This window comes from Oncorhynchus mykiss, chromosome 19, assembly GCF_057628025.1.
Source record: "Oncorhynchus mykiss isolate SJ-2025 chromosome 19, ASM5762802v1, whole genome shotgun sequence".
NCBI classification, from domain to species: domain Eukaryota; kingdom Metazoa; phylum Chordata; class Actinopteri; order Salmoniformes; family Salmonidae; genus Oncorhynchus; species Oncorhynchus mykiss.
In genome coordinates this window covers 49,977,528-49,997,644 of record NC_143040.1, presented here as the reverse complement: position 1 = coordinate 49,997,644, position 20,117 = coordinate 49,977,528, and the positions used below count along the sequence as shown (strand labels likewise).

Below are 20,117 nucleotides of genomic sequence, written 5' to 3'. Positions count from 1 at the left end.
CCTGTTGAAACCCCCCCGGACAGTTACGTTGGCAGACCAGTCATGATGGATCGGCGGGGCTCCGTGTTGGCAGTAAAGGGTCAGGCCAATTGGCGAAAGAGGTATTGTAACCCAAGAAATTGGCTGATGGTCCTCGTCGGCTAGCCAGGAGATGGACCTAGCTCCAGGCTAGCTCCAGGCTAACTGGTGCTTGCTTCGGGACAGAGACGTTAGCCAGGAGTAGCCACTCGGATAGCAGCTAGCTAGCTGTGATGATCCGGTGTAAAGGTTCAGAGCTTGCGGTAGGAATCTGGAGATGTGGTAGAGAAAAAGCAGTCCGATATGCTCTGGGTTGATATCGCACTGTGCAGACTGGCAGGAATTGACCGCTAGTAGTGGCTAACTGACTACTAGCTAGTTAGCTGGCTAGCTTTTGATGGGGGTTCCGGTTCTAAAGTATAAAAAATAGCAGATCCGTAGCACATTGGGTGAGGCAGGTTGCAGTGGAGTATGTTCAGTCCGTAGATGGAAATTGAGATTTAAAATATATACTTGTCGGATTTGTTTCACCTGTTCCCGTGATTGTCTCCACCCCCTCTGGGTGTCGCTTATTTTCTCCAGTGTATTTATCCCTGTGTTTCCTGTCTCTCCTTTTTCAGTTCATCTTGTACTGTATGTTTAGTAAAGTCAACTAGCGTGTTTATCTCATACTTCTTTTTGTTCTTCTCTTTTTTCTAATCCTCCCGGTTTTGACCCTTGCCCGTTTCTGGACTCTGTTCCCGCCTGCCTGACCATTCTGCCTGCCTCTACCACGAGCCTGTCTGCCACTCTGTACTTTCTGGACTCTGGTTTTGACCTTTTTCCCTGTCCAAGACCATTCTCCTGCCTACCGCTTTGGACTCCAACCATCTGCTTCCTGTGTCTGCATCTGGGTCTCGCCTTGTGCCTTGATAATACGAAGAAAACAATATATACACGGGATGGACAAGACAAAACAGACATCCGACTGCTACGCCATCTTGAAAATATTACTGCACTGCCGGAACTAGAAGCAAAAGCATTTCGCTACACTCGCATTAACATCTGCTAACCATGTGTATGTGACCAATAACATTTGATTTGCCCCTGGCTATCTGTATTACTCTTTTTTAAGTACTTTTGATACTTATGTATATTTTTGCAATTACATTGACTTTTAAAACTTAAGCATATTTAAAACCAAAATAGTTTTAGACTTTTACTCAAGTGATATTTTACTGTGCGACTTTCACTTGTAAGTGAGTGATTTTATAGTAAGGCATCTTTACTTTCACTCAAGTATGACAATTGGGTACTTTTTCCATCACTGGTTATAGTCAGGTAAGAAGGGTGGTCTCACAGGTCTCATCTTGCTTTGCTGCTGGGCAGAAAAGAGGGGGGCTGTCACTGGATTGTCAGGAACAATAATAGCCGCTTCTTCTTCATCACTCCTCAGTACCCAACTTTCCCGGTCACGTCTCCGTAGACATTCAACACTAGCCTCAACTCAACTTTAAATGGTGAATACAGAGAGAAACTCACCATCTACGAACTGCAATGGGATGACAAAGGCCGGGGAAATTGAGTCAATAAGAAAGAGAAAATTAGAAAATTAAATCTCACACACCCCATGGGAAAAGTAACAATAAATGTGATAGGCTAATTGCAGATTTGTACTCACCACTATTGAGTCATTGTTGTTGGTGAGATCTACATTGTTGTTGGTGAGATCTACATTGTTGCTGGTGAGATCTACATTGTTGCTGGTGAGATCTACATTGTTGTTGGTGAGATATACATTGTTGTTGGTAAGATCTACATTGTTGTTGGTGAGATATACATTGTTGTTGGTGAGATCTACATTGTTGTTGGTGAGATCTACATTGTCTTTGGTGAGGTTCACAAAAGATGGAGTAAAAACCTCACAGGTCAAATCAACAATTTCTTCTCCTACAAACAAGGGCTCACCTGACAAAAGGACACATCACAGACAATCAATTGCCTCATGTAAAAAAATATGTCTATTTTTCTGCATATCTAAGCATACATCTTGAGTTGTCTGTATCCTCATGACCAGTGGTTCTTTTTTTTAAAAGAAACTAAATATGATTATCTGCATCTCTGCTAAGATCTGGGTAAAAGATTGAAAGTAATGAGAGTCTTATTCAGTACATTTAGTTGTTGCTTGCTTTTCTAAAGTCTACTAACCTTGCCAGCAGGCATGCCAGCTATGATAGTTAGACACGCTAGCTACTCTAACTTTAAATGGCTTCTTGGTAGCTAGTTATGAGTTTGGGAGATTGGGAACCTATCTGGGCTAGCTAAAGCCAACGTCATAAAATTGCAAAGTGGCTAGTAGTATCAGAGATGTGATGTTATTTATTTATTTAAACAGGAGAAATCTGAGGGGGCACGTGCTCCTATGCCTCCTATGGGCAGGATGCCTGTTGCACTGTATGCTGTGCCTTCACTTGTATTGGTGAAGCATCTGGTATCAAGGATCTCTATTGAATCCTGCTCAGCATGGATACGTATGGGTACAGTCAAGAAATATAAAGGGGGTAAACACACATGGGAAAACAAAGGGAGAGGAAAGAGCTGGGCTCACACTGGTTGAATCAACATTGTTTCCACGTCATTTCAATGAGATTACATTGAATCAACGTGGGATAGACGTTGAATTGTCGTCTTTGCCCAGTGGGAGGTGTTTGTTGTCTGAGTGATGAGAAAGGGGAACAGACTTACCAGACTCATGTTGCCACCAAAGTGTTGTTGTCACTGCAAACTAAATAAATGACACACACACACACACACACACACACACACACACACACACACACACACACACATATACAGTGCCTTGCGAAAGTATTCGGCCCCCTTGAACTTTGCGACCTTTTGCCACATTTCAGGCTTCAAACATAAAGATATAAAACTGTATTTTTGTGAAGAGTCAACAACAAGTGGGACACAATCATGAAACAACATTTATTGGATATTTCAAGCTTTTTTAACAAATCAAAAACTGAAAAATTGGGCGTGCAAAATTATTCAGCCCCCTTAAGTTAATACTTTGTAGCGCCACCTTTTGCTGCGATTACAGCTGTAAGTCGCTTGGGGTATGACTCTATCAGTTTTGCACATCGAGAGACTGAAATTTTATCCCATTCCTCCTTGCAAAACAGCTCGAGCTCAGTGAGGTTGGATGGAGAGCATTTGTGAACAGCAGTTTTCAGTTTTTTCCACAGATTCTCGATTGGATTCAGGTCTGGACTTTGACTTGGCCATTCTAACACCTGGATATGTTTATTTTTGAACCATTCCATTGTAGATTTTGCTTTATGTTTTGGATCATTGTCTTGTTGGAAGACAAATCTCCATCCCAGTCTCAGGTCTTTTGCAGACTCCATCTGGTTTTCTTCCAGAATGGTCCTGTATTTGGCTCCATCCATCTTCCCATCAATTTTAACCATCTTCCCTGTCCCTGCTGAAGAAAAGCAGGCCCAAACCATGATGCTGCCACCATCATGTTTGACAGTGGGGATGGTGTGTTCAGCTGTGTTGCTTTTACGCCAAACATAACGTTTTGCATTGTTGCCAAAAAGTTCAATTTTGGTTTCATCTGACCAGAGCACCTTCTTCCACATGTTTGGTGTCTCCCAGGTGGCTTGTGGCAAACTTTAAACAACACTTTTTATGGATATCTTTAAGACATGGCTTTCTTCTTGCCACTCTTCCATAAAGGCCAGATTTGTGCAATATACGACTGATTGTTGTCCTATGGACAGAGTCTCCCACCTCAGCTGTAGATCTCTGCAGTTCATCCAGAGTGATCATGGGCCTCTTGGCTGCATCTCTGATCAGTCTTCTCCTTGTATGAGCTGAAAGTTTAGAGGGACGGCCAGGTCTTGGTAGATTTGCAGTGGTCTGATACTCCTTCCATTTCAATATTATTGCTTGCACAGTGCTCCTTGGGATGTTTAAAGCTTGGGAAATCTTTTTGTATCCAAATCCGGCTTTAAACTTCTTCACAACAGTATCTCGGAACTGCCTGGTGTGTTCCTTGTTCTTCATGATGCTCTCTGCGCTTTTAACGGACCTCTGAGACTATCACAGTGCAGGTGCATTTATACGGAGACTTGATTTACACACAAGTGGATTGTATTTATCATCATTAGTCATTTAGGTCAACATTGGATCATTCAGAGATCCTCATTGAACTTCTGGAGAGAGTTTGCTGCACTGAAAGTAAAGGGGCTGAATAATTTTGCACGCCCAATTCTTCAGTTTTTGATTTGTTAAAAAAGTTTGAAATATCCAATAAATGTTGTTCCACTTCATGATTATGTCCCACTTGTTGTTGATTCTTCACAAAAAAATACAGTTTTATATCTTTATGTTTGAAGCCTGAAATGTGGCAAAAGGTTGCAAAGTTCAAGGGGGCCGAATACTTTCGCAAGGCACTGTATTAGCTCATTGTAGAATAAATAATAACATGGTTGGCAAACACTGTTTGTAAGCTTTTAAATTATAAACTCAACTGTTTATCTTTTCCAGTGATGAAGACATGGATGTCTCATTGTGTGGTGGGGTGTAAGGACCGACGCTGAAGATGAAAAGCAGGTAGGGGGAGTTAACATTTAATAAGGAATAGACATGAAACAAGACAGGCACACCGGCAACACAACGACATTCGACAATCACTGCAGCAGCGGGGAAGAGAGCTGGGGAACTGACAAATATAGGGGAGGTAATAAAACGGGTGATTGAGTCCAGTAATTCGCTGATGCGCGTGATGGGGGAAGGCAGGTGTGCGAACTGATGGTGGCAGGAGTGCGTAATACTGGGGAACCTGGCGCCTTCGAGCTCCAGGGAGGGGGAGCGGGAGCAGACGTGACAGTGGGGTATGCAAAATGGGTCAACTTTGAACACCTTTATCATTCGGGTCAAAAAAGTTACTTTCTGACCACTTCTTCCATGGGCAAACATGCATGTAAAGTTTTGTTTAAAACAAAAGTGATGTTGTCAGAAAATGATTGAATTCAAAATAGATTTACCCATCTAATAGTCAAATAGTGTAAAAGTAGGTAAGCTATGTATCTACTGCTCTAGTGGACTCTGGTGCCACAGGACATTTTATTGACCAGGCCCTTGCATCCTCCCTGAACATCCCCTCAAACCCGCTCTCCTCTCCATTTCTGGGTTCAAGAGCTTGATGGTCGACCACTGGGACACGGAAATATCACTCACAGCACCACTCACCCTTACCGTGGGACCGATGCACCAGGAGAGCCTTCCCATCGTCACTGCACCTGCGCACAAAGTCATCCTCGACCTCCCGTGGCTCCAACAGCATAACCCCACCATCTCCTGGTCGAGGATGAAGATCCCCGACAGGGCACCAGGATGCCGGAAGACCTGCTTCCTTTCACCCTGTGGGTCCATGTCGATTGAGAGTGCGGTAAGCACCCTCCAGCCTCATATTCCATCCTCCCGTATAGTTGGCCCCTTGTTTTGGGATGTAGATGTAGACATCTGCCAGGATGCTACCTGCCCTCCCAGCGCATCTGGGGCGGCAGGGTAGCCTTAGTGGTTAGAGAGTTGGACTAGGAACCGGAAGGTTGCAAGTTCAAACCCCTGAGCTGACAAGGTACAAATCTGTCGTTCTGCCCCTGAACAGGCAGTTAACCCACTGTTCCTAGGCCGTCATTGAAAATAAGAATTTGTTCTTAACTGACTTGCCTGGTTAAATAAAGGTCAAATTAAAAAATTAAAATTAAATTAAAATCTACGTCCCCACGGAGGTAAGGGATAGGCTGTTGACTTGGGCGCACACATCTCTCACCAATGAACGCCCAGGTATTACCCACACCATTCACTCCATCTCCAATAAATACTGGTGGCCCACCTTGGCGCAGGATGTGGCTCACTATGTCAATTTATGTTCAGTATGTGCCCAAACTAAATCGCCCCAGCACACTCCAGCAGGGAGACTCTGTCCATTGATTTTGTCACCGATCATCAGGATGGAACACGGCCACCTCACTGTCGGAGATGACTGATGCGTCCCTCCAGACGTCGGCGCTCCACCTGGGCAAGCTCCTCCTGGAGGTCCAGCTCCCGCATCACCTTTTGTCACTGCAGGAATGAGGCGGGCTCGTCTTCTGACGATTCCTCTGTTTGACCTCCTCTAAGACCTGCTTTTCTTTTGGAGGTATGTAGGTGCTGGTTGGTACCCAGGAATAAATAAGCACCTGTTACTATGAAGGTTATACAAATAGAATAGCCTATCCATTATGATATTGTGTCAATAACATTCTGACTTTGGACCCCAGTTCAATGTTTCCAAATAAAAAAAGCACCATTGTGAAGCGGTAGCCTACAGTAAAACTGAAACATGATACTGACTGGCTGCTGTTTCTCCTGCAGGGGGGTGGGCTCAGGTGCAGGAAGAGGGTGAGCTATGAGTTTGGTAAGTGAACATTCCTGGGGCTCAGTGTTTTTCTTGGTGGCTTTCTTGAGTTGACTCCCTCGAGAGATTCTGGCTTCAAGCTGAGCCATCAGAATCTCAATCTCAGGGCTCCATCTAGTGGGGGAAATGTTTATCTATTAGAAAAAGAGATGGCAAGACAGGAAAGACATGAAAAAGAAAAAAATGAAATAAGACAACATGAGTGGTGATTCAATGTCTTTAGGTATAACTTGAATGCCTTCACAATTCTGTACCTTAGCAGTGGGGTACACACACTACTTCCGGCGCCGACAGAGATGGCTGTTATTTCTTACATTGGTACCCCAGGTAAGCTTAGGTTTTACTACATACAGTCGGGAGGAACTACTGGATATAAGAGCAACGTCAACTCACCATCATTACGACCAGGAAGACGACTTTCCCAAAGCGGATCCTGTGTTTTGCCCACCACCCAGGACAATGGATCGGATCCCAGCCGGCAAACCAAAACAACGTCGCAGTAAAAGGGGCAGACGAAGCGGTCTTCTGGTCAGGTTCCGGAGACGGGCACATCGCGCACCGCTCCCGAGCATACTACTCGCCAATGTCCAGTCTCTTGACAACAAGGTTGATGAAATCCGAGCAAGGGTAGCATTCCAAACTCATCATCAAGCTCGAGACCCTGGGTCTCGACCCCGCCCTGTGCAACTGGGTACGGGACTTCCTGACGGGCCGCCCCCCAGGTGGCGAGGGTAGGTAACAACATCTCCACCTCGCTGATCCTCAACACTGGGGCCCCACAAGGGTGCGTTCTGAGCCCTCTCCTGTACTCCCTGTTCCCCCACAACTGCGTGGCCATGCACGCCTCCAACTCAATCATCAAGTTTGCAGACAACACTACAGTGGTAGACTTGATTGCCAACAACGACGAGACGGCCTACAGGGAGGAGGTGAGGGCCCTTTGAGTGTGGTGTCAGGAAAATAATCTCACACTCAACGTCAACAAAACAAAGGAGATGATCGTGGACTTCAGGAAACAGCAGAGGGAGCACCCCCCTATCCACATCGACGGGACAGTAGTGGAGAGGGTAGTAAGTTTTAAGTTCCTCGGCGTACACATCACGGACAAACTGAATTGGTCCACCCACACACAGCATGGTGAAGAAGGCGCAGCTGCGCCTTCAGGACACCTACACCACCCGATGTCACAGGAAGGCCATAAAGATCATCAAGGGCAACAACCACCCGAGCCACTGCCTGTTCACCCCGCTATCATCCAGAAGGCGAGGTCAGTACAGGTGCATCAAAGCAGGGACCGGGAGACTGAAAAGCAGCTTCTATCTCAAGGCCATCAGACTGTTAAACAGCCACCACTAACATTGAGTGGCTGCTGCCAACATACTGACTCAACACCAGCCACTTTAATTATGGAAAAATTGATGTAAAAATGTATCACTAGCCACTTTAAACAATGCCACTTAATATAATGTTTACATACCCTACATTTCTCATCTCATATGTCTATACTGTACTCTATACCATCTACTGCATCTTGCCATCTTTATGTAATACATGTATCACTAGCCACTTTAAACAATGACACTTTTAAGTTTACATACCCTACATTACTCATCTCAAATGTATATACTGTACTCTATACCATCTACTGCATCTTGCCTATGCAGTTCTGTACCATCACTCATTCATATATTTGTATGTACATATTCTTCCTCCCTTTACACTTTTGTGTATAAGGTAGTTGTTGTGGAATTGTTAGGTTAGATTACTCGTTGGTTATTACTGCATTGTCGGAACTAGAAGCACAAGCATTTCGCTACACTCGCATTAACATCTGCTAACCATGTGTATGTGACAAATAAAATTTAATTTGGGGCAATCCACTTCCGCTTCACATAGGCATCATCATAGATCTGACTCTACTCCCTCTGGATCCAGGTACTGAGGTTTGTGATGTTGAAGAAGAAACTTAGGAACTACTAAACCATAATTTACTCTGTCATTGACAGTCCAAGTACAGTTTCATTCAACTTCATGACACAAAAAATACCACACAGATGACCCCGTCTATATGAAGGTAAGCGATTGGATTGTCCGAGAAAGTTGATTTATTTTATGAGCCATAAAATGACCACAAACTGTGAAATAATTGCATTGTTGGTGCCATTAGACCACAGAAAATGTGTTTCTAACTTTTTGAAGTCCAGAGTTCACAATCTTGCTGAAGCACTGCAGTCCCATGTCATCAAGGAGGAACATGCTGAAGTAACAGATTACTGTGGATTGACAAATATAGAAGAGACAAATGGTCAGACCATGCGTTTGTTATACCATTTTGAAAGCATTATCTATAATTTAGTTATTGAACATTCTGTGATGAATTTACTGGCAAACTGGTTATGACCAGACTTCAGTAAGCATTTCCCATTCTGAGCATACAAGACATTGATGACAACACCAAATAACTTTTTATGCTCAATGCATACAGAAATGATGTCAAGTATAAACTTCTTATCCAAGGCATCCAATGTCTGTAACACCGAAGCAGTATTACATTATAGATAGATACGGTATATGGCTCTGGTCTGACCATTTTGAGAAATAGTCTATTTTCCCTAGCTTTAATATAATGTTTTAAAGCTTCATAATAGGGCATGAGATTAACAATCCATCGCAACACATACACATCACATCCATCCACACATACACACTACTCAATTTAGGTAGTTACCTCAATGTGCTTTGAAGCATCCTCTGTAAAATCCTCCACACACTGTTAGTCTGCAATATACTTGTCAAGGAGCACAGTGGCTTCTTCGATAAGCGAGGCATAGCCTTTTGCCATCTTCTGCTACACCTGAACAAATTAGGGACAGACTGAAATTAGGGGAAATTAAAATCTTCTCAACAGATGAATAGGTGAATGTGGTGAGTTGGTGGATGGATTGAGGTCATGTTTAGCTACCTGGTCACAAGGACAGAACACAGACAAACAGACAGAGAGACACACATACATACAGACAGGCAGACGCATAGATGTCATAGATGCTGCCAAAGGTTCTTAATAAACCTATCAGTGATGCTGTGTAGTGAGTCAAATCGAGGCATTTTTAGGCTAGCAAAATGTGTCCATACCTGGACCCTTACATGGACGTCGCTAACCTTTCTTGGGTGAACTAAACGTATTCCGTACAGGGCAGTTCAACTGTTACCAAATAGGTGCTTAATTGTTCAAAGACCTTTTAACAATGTGTAACCCATTAATTAATTTGTTTGTTCTCAAGGTTTGGCTGTAACTTCAAAACAGTTCCGATGTTTGGTCGTTGCCAAGCAACACACAGGCATAAACAGAGGCCAGCCACATAATAAGGCTGATTGGTCATTTTCTAATTTTGACGGACAGTATTATTTATGATCAGTGGCGTGTATTAATGGACGCCAAGGAAGGCAGGCTTCCCCCCCCCAAAAAAGTTGTTTTAAATACATAAAATAATGTATCTTTCTTCTCATTGTCTGGTCCAAACGAGCACGACATTGTTGCCGCCCGTAGTATTGAATGCAACGGAAGCCAGCGAGCATTTGGCCTCCCTTGATATATATATTTTTTCTAAATAAGCCAATCAGCGCTGAGCTAAACTGAGCAAGCTCAACTGTGAATGGTCCTGGTGGAAAACAAGTGCCAAGGGAAGCCATCTTGTATTTGGCATCTCTCCTATCAAATCAACGTTATCTGTTGTGTTGTTGTCTTCCGGTGGCTAGCTAGGTAAAATTGCCCCTTTCCTAAATTAGCCATGGATGAAGATAGGGATTTGGACTTGTGGTTTTACTTAATTATCAATTACAATGGCGATTCTGATCCAACCATTAATTCAAACATAATTGTGGCTCTGGCCTGAGAAGATGTTAGTTCAATATGTACAGTAGCTAGACGTAGAAGGCGAATGTTAACTAGCTAACGTTGTCTATGAATGGAAGTTAGGCTAGCGAGCAAGCATTTTAGCCAGATAGCCTAGTACAACAAAAAATAAAAGCCTGTACTGTATGACAGAGTGATTGACCAGTTCCTCAACATGAAAGAGGAGGTCTCATTGGCGTTTCTCTACAAGTAGGGTGAGTCAACATGTACACAAGCACACATACAAACAGAAATCAGAACCATGGACAGCCACATCATATTTAGTTTATGTTGATTGGACTAAATTGTTTTTGGTATCTTTTATTTGTCACTGTATTAGACTAAGCAGAAGTCATTTGATGATGTTGAAATTATGCTGGAATAGTGGAGGCAGATCCCGTTTTCTTTGCAACTTGTGGTAATTCGCTGCGGTTGTAAATCAATAATTGTTTCATGGTCTCGGGGGTCCGTTCAGTTCCCGTTTTCTTCCCCGTGTTTTACTCACGCACCGCTAATGTTCATGTTTGTATTTGTGCCATAATAACATTGTGTTACAACCACGTTCTGAAAATAATGTACCAAAATTGTTGAACTACCAAAGATCCCTTTTTTTGCTTGACATATAAATCAACAATAATTACGACGTAGAATTAGGAATTAGAAATTAATCATTCATTTTAAATTCAGAAATTAGCAATTAGAATACTAATAATTAGGAATTTTACATTTAATAGGATATCTATGGATTCTACACCATGGTGACGTATGGGTGCAAGCCTGGGAAAGTGGGTGGCGATATCAACGTGGCTGTCATCAAGCAGACGGAGGGGAAGAGCGAACGAAACCATCCGTTGAGGATTGCTTGCTTTATATATATAAAAAAAGGATTGCTTGCTTTATCCAGTCGGACTTGAAAAGTGTCAGTGAATCATCAGTCTACCGTGGATTCTGTAGGCATGAAAACACAACGTCGTTTTTAAATAAATTATTTGAACACTTCAACTCTTTACCTTACAATTTCGGATATCGTATTGGATTAAATATTTCCCACCTTTTTAGCAACGTAGTTAGCTAGCTAGCATTTGCTAGTCTGTCTCACAGGTAGAAGAGGGGTCGGTGACAAAGGAGGGGTTAAAGTGGCGAGGTAACTTAACGATGAATCGATTTCGAAAGTGGCTTTACAAGCCTAAGGTAAGTTTGATTCTATTCTCCAGCTACTGCCAGTAATCTGTTATTAGCTAATATATTTTTGAAAATAGCAATCTATAGTTTGCTATTTTCCCCATACAGTATTTTGCTGCAATGCATGTATTACACTCCTTAGTACATATTGAGCTACGCATGTACATGCTAGCTAGTCACTGCTAACGTTATCTTCTATAAAGTTGTTTCCTTCATTCTGGGTTATAGGTAACTGAAGCTATGCAATACGAATGGCTGCTTCTCGAAGCAAATTATCATCGACTGCATTGCTGAGATTGGTCAATACAGAAATAAATAATGTAGCTAGCTAGCCTAACTTGCAGTGCAGTCTCGAACTTGTACACTAGAGCTTTTGTTAGCTCTCTAGCTACCCTACCTAACGATATAGTACAAACGGTCATCACTCTGACACAGAATTCATTTAATTGCTGTTAATCCGATACAGTAACTGAGAAAATGCATCTGACAAGAAGATCGAGTGTATTTCCGAGGCTATTAACGCCTACGATAGTTACTCATTCTACATAGCTTTAGACCAGTGGTTCCCAACCTTTTTTGGCTACTTTACTACAAACATAATTTTTCTATGTTTGGAGTACCCCTGAAGTACCCCCTCGTGTGCATTTTTACCAGAAAACAAATGGTTTCATGTGTCTTCTCAAGTACCTCCTGTGGATAGGCGAAGTACCCCTAGGGGTCCTAGTACCCCTGGTTGGGAACCACGAATGTAGTCTGTGGCAATACTATTTTGTTTGCTAAGGGACATATCGACATTTTACTGGGGGAGAGGGGTGTCAAACACTTTTTTTAGCTTAGGGAGGGTTTACATTTTAAAAATGTATTTTTTAATATTGGGCACAGAGGAGGGTAGTGCATTTCCCCCCTGGTTTACATTTGCTCTTCTGGTTATATTTTCACGATTAACAATGGCTTAACTTTTGATAGTACCCTAATAAAGTTTAGAAGTGTTTGAAGTAAAGGTTGGCCGATTAATTAGGGCCGATTTTCAAGTTTTCATAACAATCGGAAATCAGTATTTTTGGGCGCCGATTTGACGAATATTTTTACGATTGCATACACTTAGGTTGGAGATAGTAAAACTTGTTTTTCAACCACTCCAAAAATGTCTTGTTAACAAACTATAGTTTTGGCAAGTCGGTTAGGACATCTACTTTGTGCATGACACAAGTAATTTCTCCAATTGTTTACAGACAGATTAATTCACTTATAATTCACTGTATCACAATTCCAGCGGGTCAGAAGTTTACATACACTAAGTTGACTGTGCCTTTAAACAGCTTGGAAAATTCCAGAAAATTATGTAATGGCTTTAGAAGCTTCTGATAGGCTAATTTACATCATATGAGTCAATTGGAGGTGTACCTGTGGATATATTTCAAGGCCAACCTTCAAACTCAGTGCCTCTTTGCTTGACATCATGGGAAAATCAAAATCAGCCAAGACCTCCATAATAAAATTAGAGACCTCCATAAGTCTGGTTCATCCTGGGGAGCAATTTCCAAATGCCTGAAGGTACCACATTCATCTGTACAAACAATAGTACGCAAGTATAAACACCATGGGAACACGCAGCAGTCATACCGCTCAGGAAGGAGATGTGTTCTGTCTCCTAGAAATGAACGTACTTTGGTGCAAAACGTGCAAATCAATCCCAGAACAACAGCAAAGGACCTTGTGAAGATGCTGGAGGAAACGGTTACAAAATAATCTACAGTGGGGCAAAAAAGTATTTAATCAGCCTCCAATTGTGCAAATTTGCAAATAAATTCATAAAAAAATCCTACAATGTGATTTTCTGGATTTTTTTTCTCGTTTTGTCTGTCATAGTTGAAGTGTACCTATGATGAAAATTACAGGCCTCTCATCTTTTTAAGTGGGAGAACTTGCACAATTGGTGGCTGACTAAATACTTTTTTGCCCCACTGTATATCCACAGTAAAACGAGTCCTATATTGACATAACCTGAAAGGCCGCTCAGCAAGGAAGAAGCCACTCCTGCAAAACCGCCATTAAAAACGACAGACTACGGTTTGCAACTGCACATGGGGACAAAGATCGTAATTTTTGGAGAAATGTCCTCTGGTCTGATCAAACAAAAATACAACTGTTTGGCCATAATGACCATCGTTATGTTTGGAGGAAAAAGGGTACCACATTCATCTGTATGCATGCCGAAGAACACCATCCCAACCGTGAAGCACTGGGTTGGCAACATCATGTTGTGGGGTGCTTTGCTGCAGGAGGGACTGGCAGATGGCATCATGAGGATGGAATATTATGTGGATATATTGAAGCAACATCAAGACATCAGTCAGGAAGTTAAAGCTTGGTTGCAAATGGGTCTTCCAAATGGACATTGACCCCAAGCATACTTCCAAAGTTGTGGTAAAATGGCTTAAGGACAACAAAGTCAAGGTATTGGAGTGGCCATCACAAAGCTTGACCTCAATCCTATAGAAAATTTGTGGGCAGAACTGAAAAGCGTGTGTGAGCAAGAGGCCTACAAACCTGACTCAGTTACACCAACTCTGTCTGGAATGGGCCAAAATTCACCCAACTTATTGTGGAAGGCCAACTGAAACATTTTACCCAAGCTAAACAATTTTAAATGCAATACTACCAAATACTAATTGAGTACATGTAAACTTCTGACCCCACTGGGAATGTGATGTATGAAATAAAAGATGAAATAACTAATTCTCTCCTATTATTCTGACATTTCACATTCTTAAAATAAAGTGGTGATCCTAACTGACCTAAAACAGGGAATTTTTACTAGGATTAAATGTCAGGAATTGTGAAACTGAGTTTAAATGTAGTTGGCTAAATTTACGACTTCAACTGTGTGTATATATATACTGAACAAAAATATAAACGCAACAATTTGTGATGTTACTGTTCCTATAAGGAAATCAGTCCATTTGAAATAAATAAATTAGGCCGTAATCTATCGATTTCACATGATTGGGCAGAGGCGCAGCAATGGGAGGGCTTGGCCCACCCACTGGGTAGACAGACCGAGCCAAAGAGAATGAGTTTTTCCCCACAAAAGGGCTTAATTACAGACAGAAATTCTCCTCAGTTTCATCAGCTTTCCTGGTGGCTGGTCTGACGATCCCGCAGGTGAAGAAGCAGGATGTGGAGTCCTGGGCTGGTGTGGTTACACGTGGGCTGCAGGTGTGAGGCCGGTTAGACATCCTGTTAAATTCTCTAAAATGGTGTTGAAGTTGCTTATGGTAGAGAAATTAATATTCAATTCTCTGGTGGAGATTCCTGCAGTCTCCCTCAACTTGAGTCGTCTGCGGCATTGTGTTGTGACAAAACTGCACATTTTAGTGGCCTTTTATTGTCCCCAGCACATGGTGCATCTGTGTAATTATCATGCTGTTTAATCAACTTCTTGATATGCCACCTGTCAGGTGGATGGATTATCTTGACAAATGAAAAATGCTTACTAATAGGGATGTAAACAAATTGAGCACGAAATGTTAGAAATTAGCTTTGTGTCTGTATGGAAAGTGTCTGGGATCTTTTTATTTCAGCTCATGAAACATGGTACCAACACTTTACATGTTGTGTTTTATATTTTAGTTCATCATACGTACTTTTGTTTGTATGTGGACACCCCTTAAATTAGTGGTTTCGGCTATGACCGGTGTATAAAATTGAGCACACAGCCATGCAATCTCTATAGACAAACATTGGCAGTAGAAACACCTACTGAAGAGCTCAGTGACTTTCAAGTTTGTAAAATTTATGCCCTGCAAGAACTGCCCCGGTCAACTGTAAGTGATGTTATTGTGAAGTGGAAACGTCAAAGAGCAACAACGGCTCAGCCACAAAGTGGTAACCCACACAAGCTCACAGAATGGGGCTGTCGAGTGCTGATGCGTGTAGCGCATAAGAATCATCTGTCCATGTTTGGCAACACTCACTATCGAGTTCCAAACTGCATCTGGAGGCAATGTCAGCACAATAACTGTTCGTGAGATGGGTTTCCATGGCCGAGCAGCTGCACACAAGCTTAAGATCACCATGTGCAATCCCAATCGTTGGCTGGAGTGGTGTAAAGCTCGCCGGCATTGGAAATGCGTTCTCTGGAGTGATATATCACGTTTCACCATCTGGCAGTCTGACGGACTAATCTGGGTTTGGCGGATGCAAGGAGAACACTACCTGCCCCAATGCATAATGTGAACTGTAAAGTTTGGTGGAGAAGGAATAATGGTCTGCGGCTGTTTTTCATGGTTCGGGATAGGCCCCTTTGTTCCAGTGAAGGGAAATCTTAACGCTACAACTTACAATGACATTCTAGACGATTTTGTGCTTCCAACTTTGTGGCAATAGCTTGGGGAAGGCCCTTTCCAGTTTCAGCATGCCCCTGTGCACAAAGTGAGGTCCATACAGAAATAGTTTGTCAAGATCGGTGTGGAAGAACTTGACTGGCCTGCACAAAGCCTTGACCTCAACCCCATTGAACACCTTTGGGTTAAATTGGAACGGTGACTGCGAGCCAGGCCTAATCTCCCAACATCACAAATGTTTTAGTTGCTGAATGGATGCAAGTCCCCGCAGCAATGTTCCAACATCTAGTGGAAAGCCTTCCCAGATGAGTAGAAGCTGTTATAGCAGCAAAGGGGAGACTCCATATTAATGCCCATGATTTTGGAATGAGATGTTAGACGAGCAGATGTGTTCATACATACCGTCATGTAGTGTGTGTGTGTGTATAATATTTTATATTAAAGTCATACTGTGGACACCTAAGTCTAAAGGCCTATGTATGCAATGCCCTGATACATTTAGTGGTCAAATCTCTGACAGCTGCAACGTTAGGTGGACAATTCGCATATATCTGTCACCAATTGGATGGAAACCTCACTATAGACACACTAAAGACTCTGGCAAGTGCGCTAGTCCAGTGTCACTTTGATTATGCCTGCACATCATGGTTCACCAGCACCCCCAAACATCTAAAGATATATCTACCAGCCAAAAAAGCTTGTAAGAATTGTACTTAAACTCCCCCCTCGTACTGATCTGGAGGTTTAATTTTTTTTCTCTTAAATATATATACAATTACATAGATATGTTAAAAAAAAATCTAAATTAAATAGGGACCACAATGGAAATAAGTCCCCGATTTTTATTTTATTTTTTTATTTATTTATTAATTTTTTTTGTATTTATTTTGTAACTTTTTTTTTTACCACGTTTTCTCCCCAATTTCGTGGTATCCAATTGTCTCATTGCTGCAACTCCCGTACGGACTCGGGAATGGCGAAGTTCGAGAACCATGCTTCCTCCGAAACCAAACCAAGCCGCGCTGCTTTTTGACACAATGCCCTCTTAACCGGGAAGCCAGCCACACCAATGTGTCGGAGGGAACACCGTGCACCTGGTGACTGTGTCAGCGTGCACTGCGCCTGGCCCGCCACAGGAGTTGCTAGTGCGCGATGGGACAAGGACATCCCTGCCGGCCAAACCTTCCCCTAACCCGGATGACACTGGGCCAATTGTGCGCCGCCCCATGGGTCTCCCGGTCGCGGCCGGTTGCGACAGAGCCTGGACTCAAACCCAGAATCTCTAGTGGCACAGCTAGCTCTGCAATGCAGTGCCTTAGACCACCTCGCCACTCGGGAGGCCCGACCCCGACTTTATTGTGCAATCAACATTTTTTCAAAATGTATTTATTTTTACTGACAAATTAAAACCAATCACTACTGACTGTGCAGCGGCCAATTGATGAGTGGAAAGAGACATCTGTTATAAAACAATAAACATTTTAAAGCCTTCGATACTGGGTAAGCCTACAGATGGGGATGGATGTACTTTCTGTTTGTCTAGATTGGCAGTCTATTTATTGTGGTGTTAAACGCAAACCATCATATTGAAGTGCCCAAAGTCAGTATGCTTTGTTTATTGGTTGTGAGGTGCATTGGCACAGAAACCTGTTGGTGGAAAATTATTTGCATATACAGTGCCTTGAAAAAGGAAATACTTTTTCATGGCACAAATGTATATAATTATAAATATGGCATCAACATTTTGAAAAATATGATTTATTTCCCCCCCCAGCTGCAGCAGGCTCTGATCGTAGTGTAATGAAACCTGCAGGGAGAGTGAGCTCGTCTGTGGTGGTCGGCGAACCCTCAACCTTCTGGTTTGTAGCCCTGCGTATCATCGACCGTGCAATAAAAACATGCGGAAGTGGCATAGTCGATATCCACGTTTATTAACACAGGGTCCCTACAGTTATTGTTATTTGTAGGCGTAAACATTTATTTTGAGTTAATTCTATGAGGGCGTAGGCTGTTCATTTTGTTTTACAGTACAAGGGGAGGGCCGTGAAAATATTTGTAACGTTGGGGGTGGCCTGTCCCCCCCCCCCACAGTAAATTTCGATCTGCCCCTGAGATCTGGAAAGAAGTGGACGGTGCTGAACCATGGGTGAATAAAACATTTTGAGATTGTACAGTATCACTTTGTTTAACAGAGAACTTCAGATCCCACTTGATTTTTAAAAAAAAAATTGCCTGACAACTGTGCCAGACGGCCTAACATCAGAATTCCCATTGAATGTCCTCAGGATCAATAACTGATTTGTTGTTGGGACAGTTTTGCAATGACACAGGTACCATTTTAATTTGAAGGGCTGGTGAATGTGGCATTGTCATACCATGACTAAAACCACAATATGCAGTTCAGGATGACCTCTGTCTCACATGTCTTTTTTAGACATTTTTTTGTAGCTCGTGTTTTAGGCCTAGTTGGACTTGACAGCCATGAAGACAACTTGGAAAATATTTGCATTTGCGCACACACTGTGTTTCAGCTAAGGCCTTTTTACTAACATACCACATCTCTGTTTGCTCTTCCAGCAAATGTATTGTCCATTACCATGACTCGGCCTTTTTCCTTTTTAAAAACAACCGCCCTACAATGGTGTTAAGGTTGCCACGGTGTTCGTCAGGATAATGACAAAGCTGAACCTTCTAATGAGAAATTGCACAACTTGTCATTCACTGTGTGTAGAAATTGAAATGGGCGTTAAGAAAATAACCATGTGGCAAGGACTGATTATGTTACAAGGTTTCGTTCCCCTCTTTCCTACAGAGTAAATGTAAGTTGCTGATGGGGACATTTCTCAATGTCCTATTATGCTCCTGCAGCTCAGAAAACACTGGCTAGCTCAACACCCTCTTGATAAGATTGTCCTTCAATTCAGTGATTTCATCAAGATATTGGGGAAAGTATTTTTGCAACCAGAATAACAGGAGGTTAAAAACGAACAGTCATTGACTAAGATAATTAATTCTCAGTACTTTTGCCAAGTGTACTGAAGGCAACAGAATGTTATTTATTTTACCGGCCACTAAGTCTGTAGCATTCTGCTCTTGTTAATACTACTCTATATATTTAGCCTACATTCTTAAGACCCTAACCAAAGTCATCTCCTTTTTGTTTATTCAGCATCACCTAGAATGGAAATATTTCTATAAAATACAGAAAAAGCTGAAGAAAGTAATTACCAAAGTAATTAGCACCATGTCTGGTCCAGAGTGGTTCTGAACAGTTGTCACCAAGAGGGAGAAAGGGAGCAGCGAAGTGCAAGGCAGCAACCAACACGTCTGAATATTTAGCCTGGTTTCTCCAGCCCTTTATGGATGTCTCCATTCTGCTTACCCAACAGACAAAACATAATTGCATTTTCTAAGTGTGCTGAGGGAAACACAGAATGTTGTGTTATTTATTTTATAGGCCAATAAGTCTGTAGCATTCCGCTCTGACATACTTTATTGTTGAACACTGCACAGCCTTGTCATTTTCACATCAACAGTAAGTCGTTTTATTATTGAACTATGTACTCCTGGAGATAGAAAGGTGTTGAATCAGCATGTTCCTCTAGAATGGAGTAAGGCTATTGATATTTTCAGAGCTGTACTACCTTAGATTAGTCATATTGAAGCATGTTCCCCTAGAATGGAGTAAGGCTATTGATATTTTCAGAGCTGTACTACCCTAGATTAGTCACATAGGGAAGGGATTTGTTTCTCTCTTTCCAGCTATATAATCTCCATTCAGTGCTCTGAAGAACTCTGGTATCAAAGTGCACTTCAAACTACCTGAAAATAAGACCCACTGACATCCCTTCCAGAGCACGGTACCCTTGGACTGTTGGAGGAAGGGCTATGGCTATAGGGCAAAGGTAGGATTACATTGACCCACATTCACAATATTGTAAGATGAGATGGCTGACATTCCTTCTTGCTCTGTAAACTTGTCTTGCTGTTTTGGTCTAAACCCTCTCTAAAAGGCAGTTAAAGACTGGGCCTGTTCTGTATTATAGTACTTGGCAAATGTTTGCTTGCTGTACAAGTGCACGTCCTCTACCATTATTGAGTATTGGGGGAAACGCTTTGAATCATGAACCTAATATACTTAAAATAGACAGCTTTTTTTCCCTCTACCAAAAATTCAATATGAGAAGTTATAATAAAGGGAAGGTAGAAGATTGGGGCCATTGTACAT

General features: G+C 42.2%; 1 protein-coding gene and 1 long non-coding RNA gene across 3 annotated transcripts in view; one reads left to right on the top strand and one right to left on the bottom strand.

Moving 5' to 3' along the window:
* Positions 1 to 8,556: 8,556 nt before the first annotated feature.
* Positions 8,557 to 9,343, bottom strand: LOC110497853 (uncharacterized). The gene is made up of 2 exons (XR_002469726.3): positions 9,198 to 9,343; positions 8,557 to 8,742 (listed from the first exon to the last, which is right to left on the bottom strand). It is a non-coding gene; the product is annotated as an uncharacterized LOC110497853 (long non-coding RNA).
* A 1,761-nt stretch (positions 9,344 to 11,104) lies between these two features.
* LOC110498351 (lateral signaling target protein 2 homolog) overlaps positions 11,105 to 20,117 on the top strand; it is a 67,912-nt gene continuing 58,899 nt past the window's right edge. Inside the window, exon 1 of one of the 2 annotated variants that reach the window (XM_036954814.2) lies at positions 11,105 to 11,552. In XM_036954814.2, coding sequence (XP_036810709.2) covers positions 11,517 to 11,552 — 36 coding nt within the window. In that variant the 5' untranslated portion in view covers positions 11,105 to 11,516. The remainder of the gene's footprint in view (positions 11,553 to 20,117) is intronic. The other variant, XM_036954812.2, reaches the window with a different exon arrangement.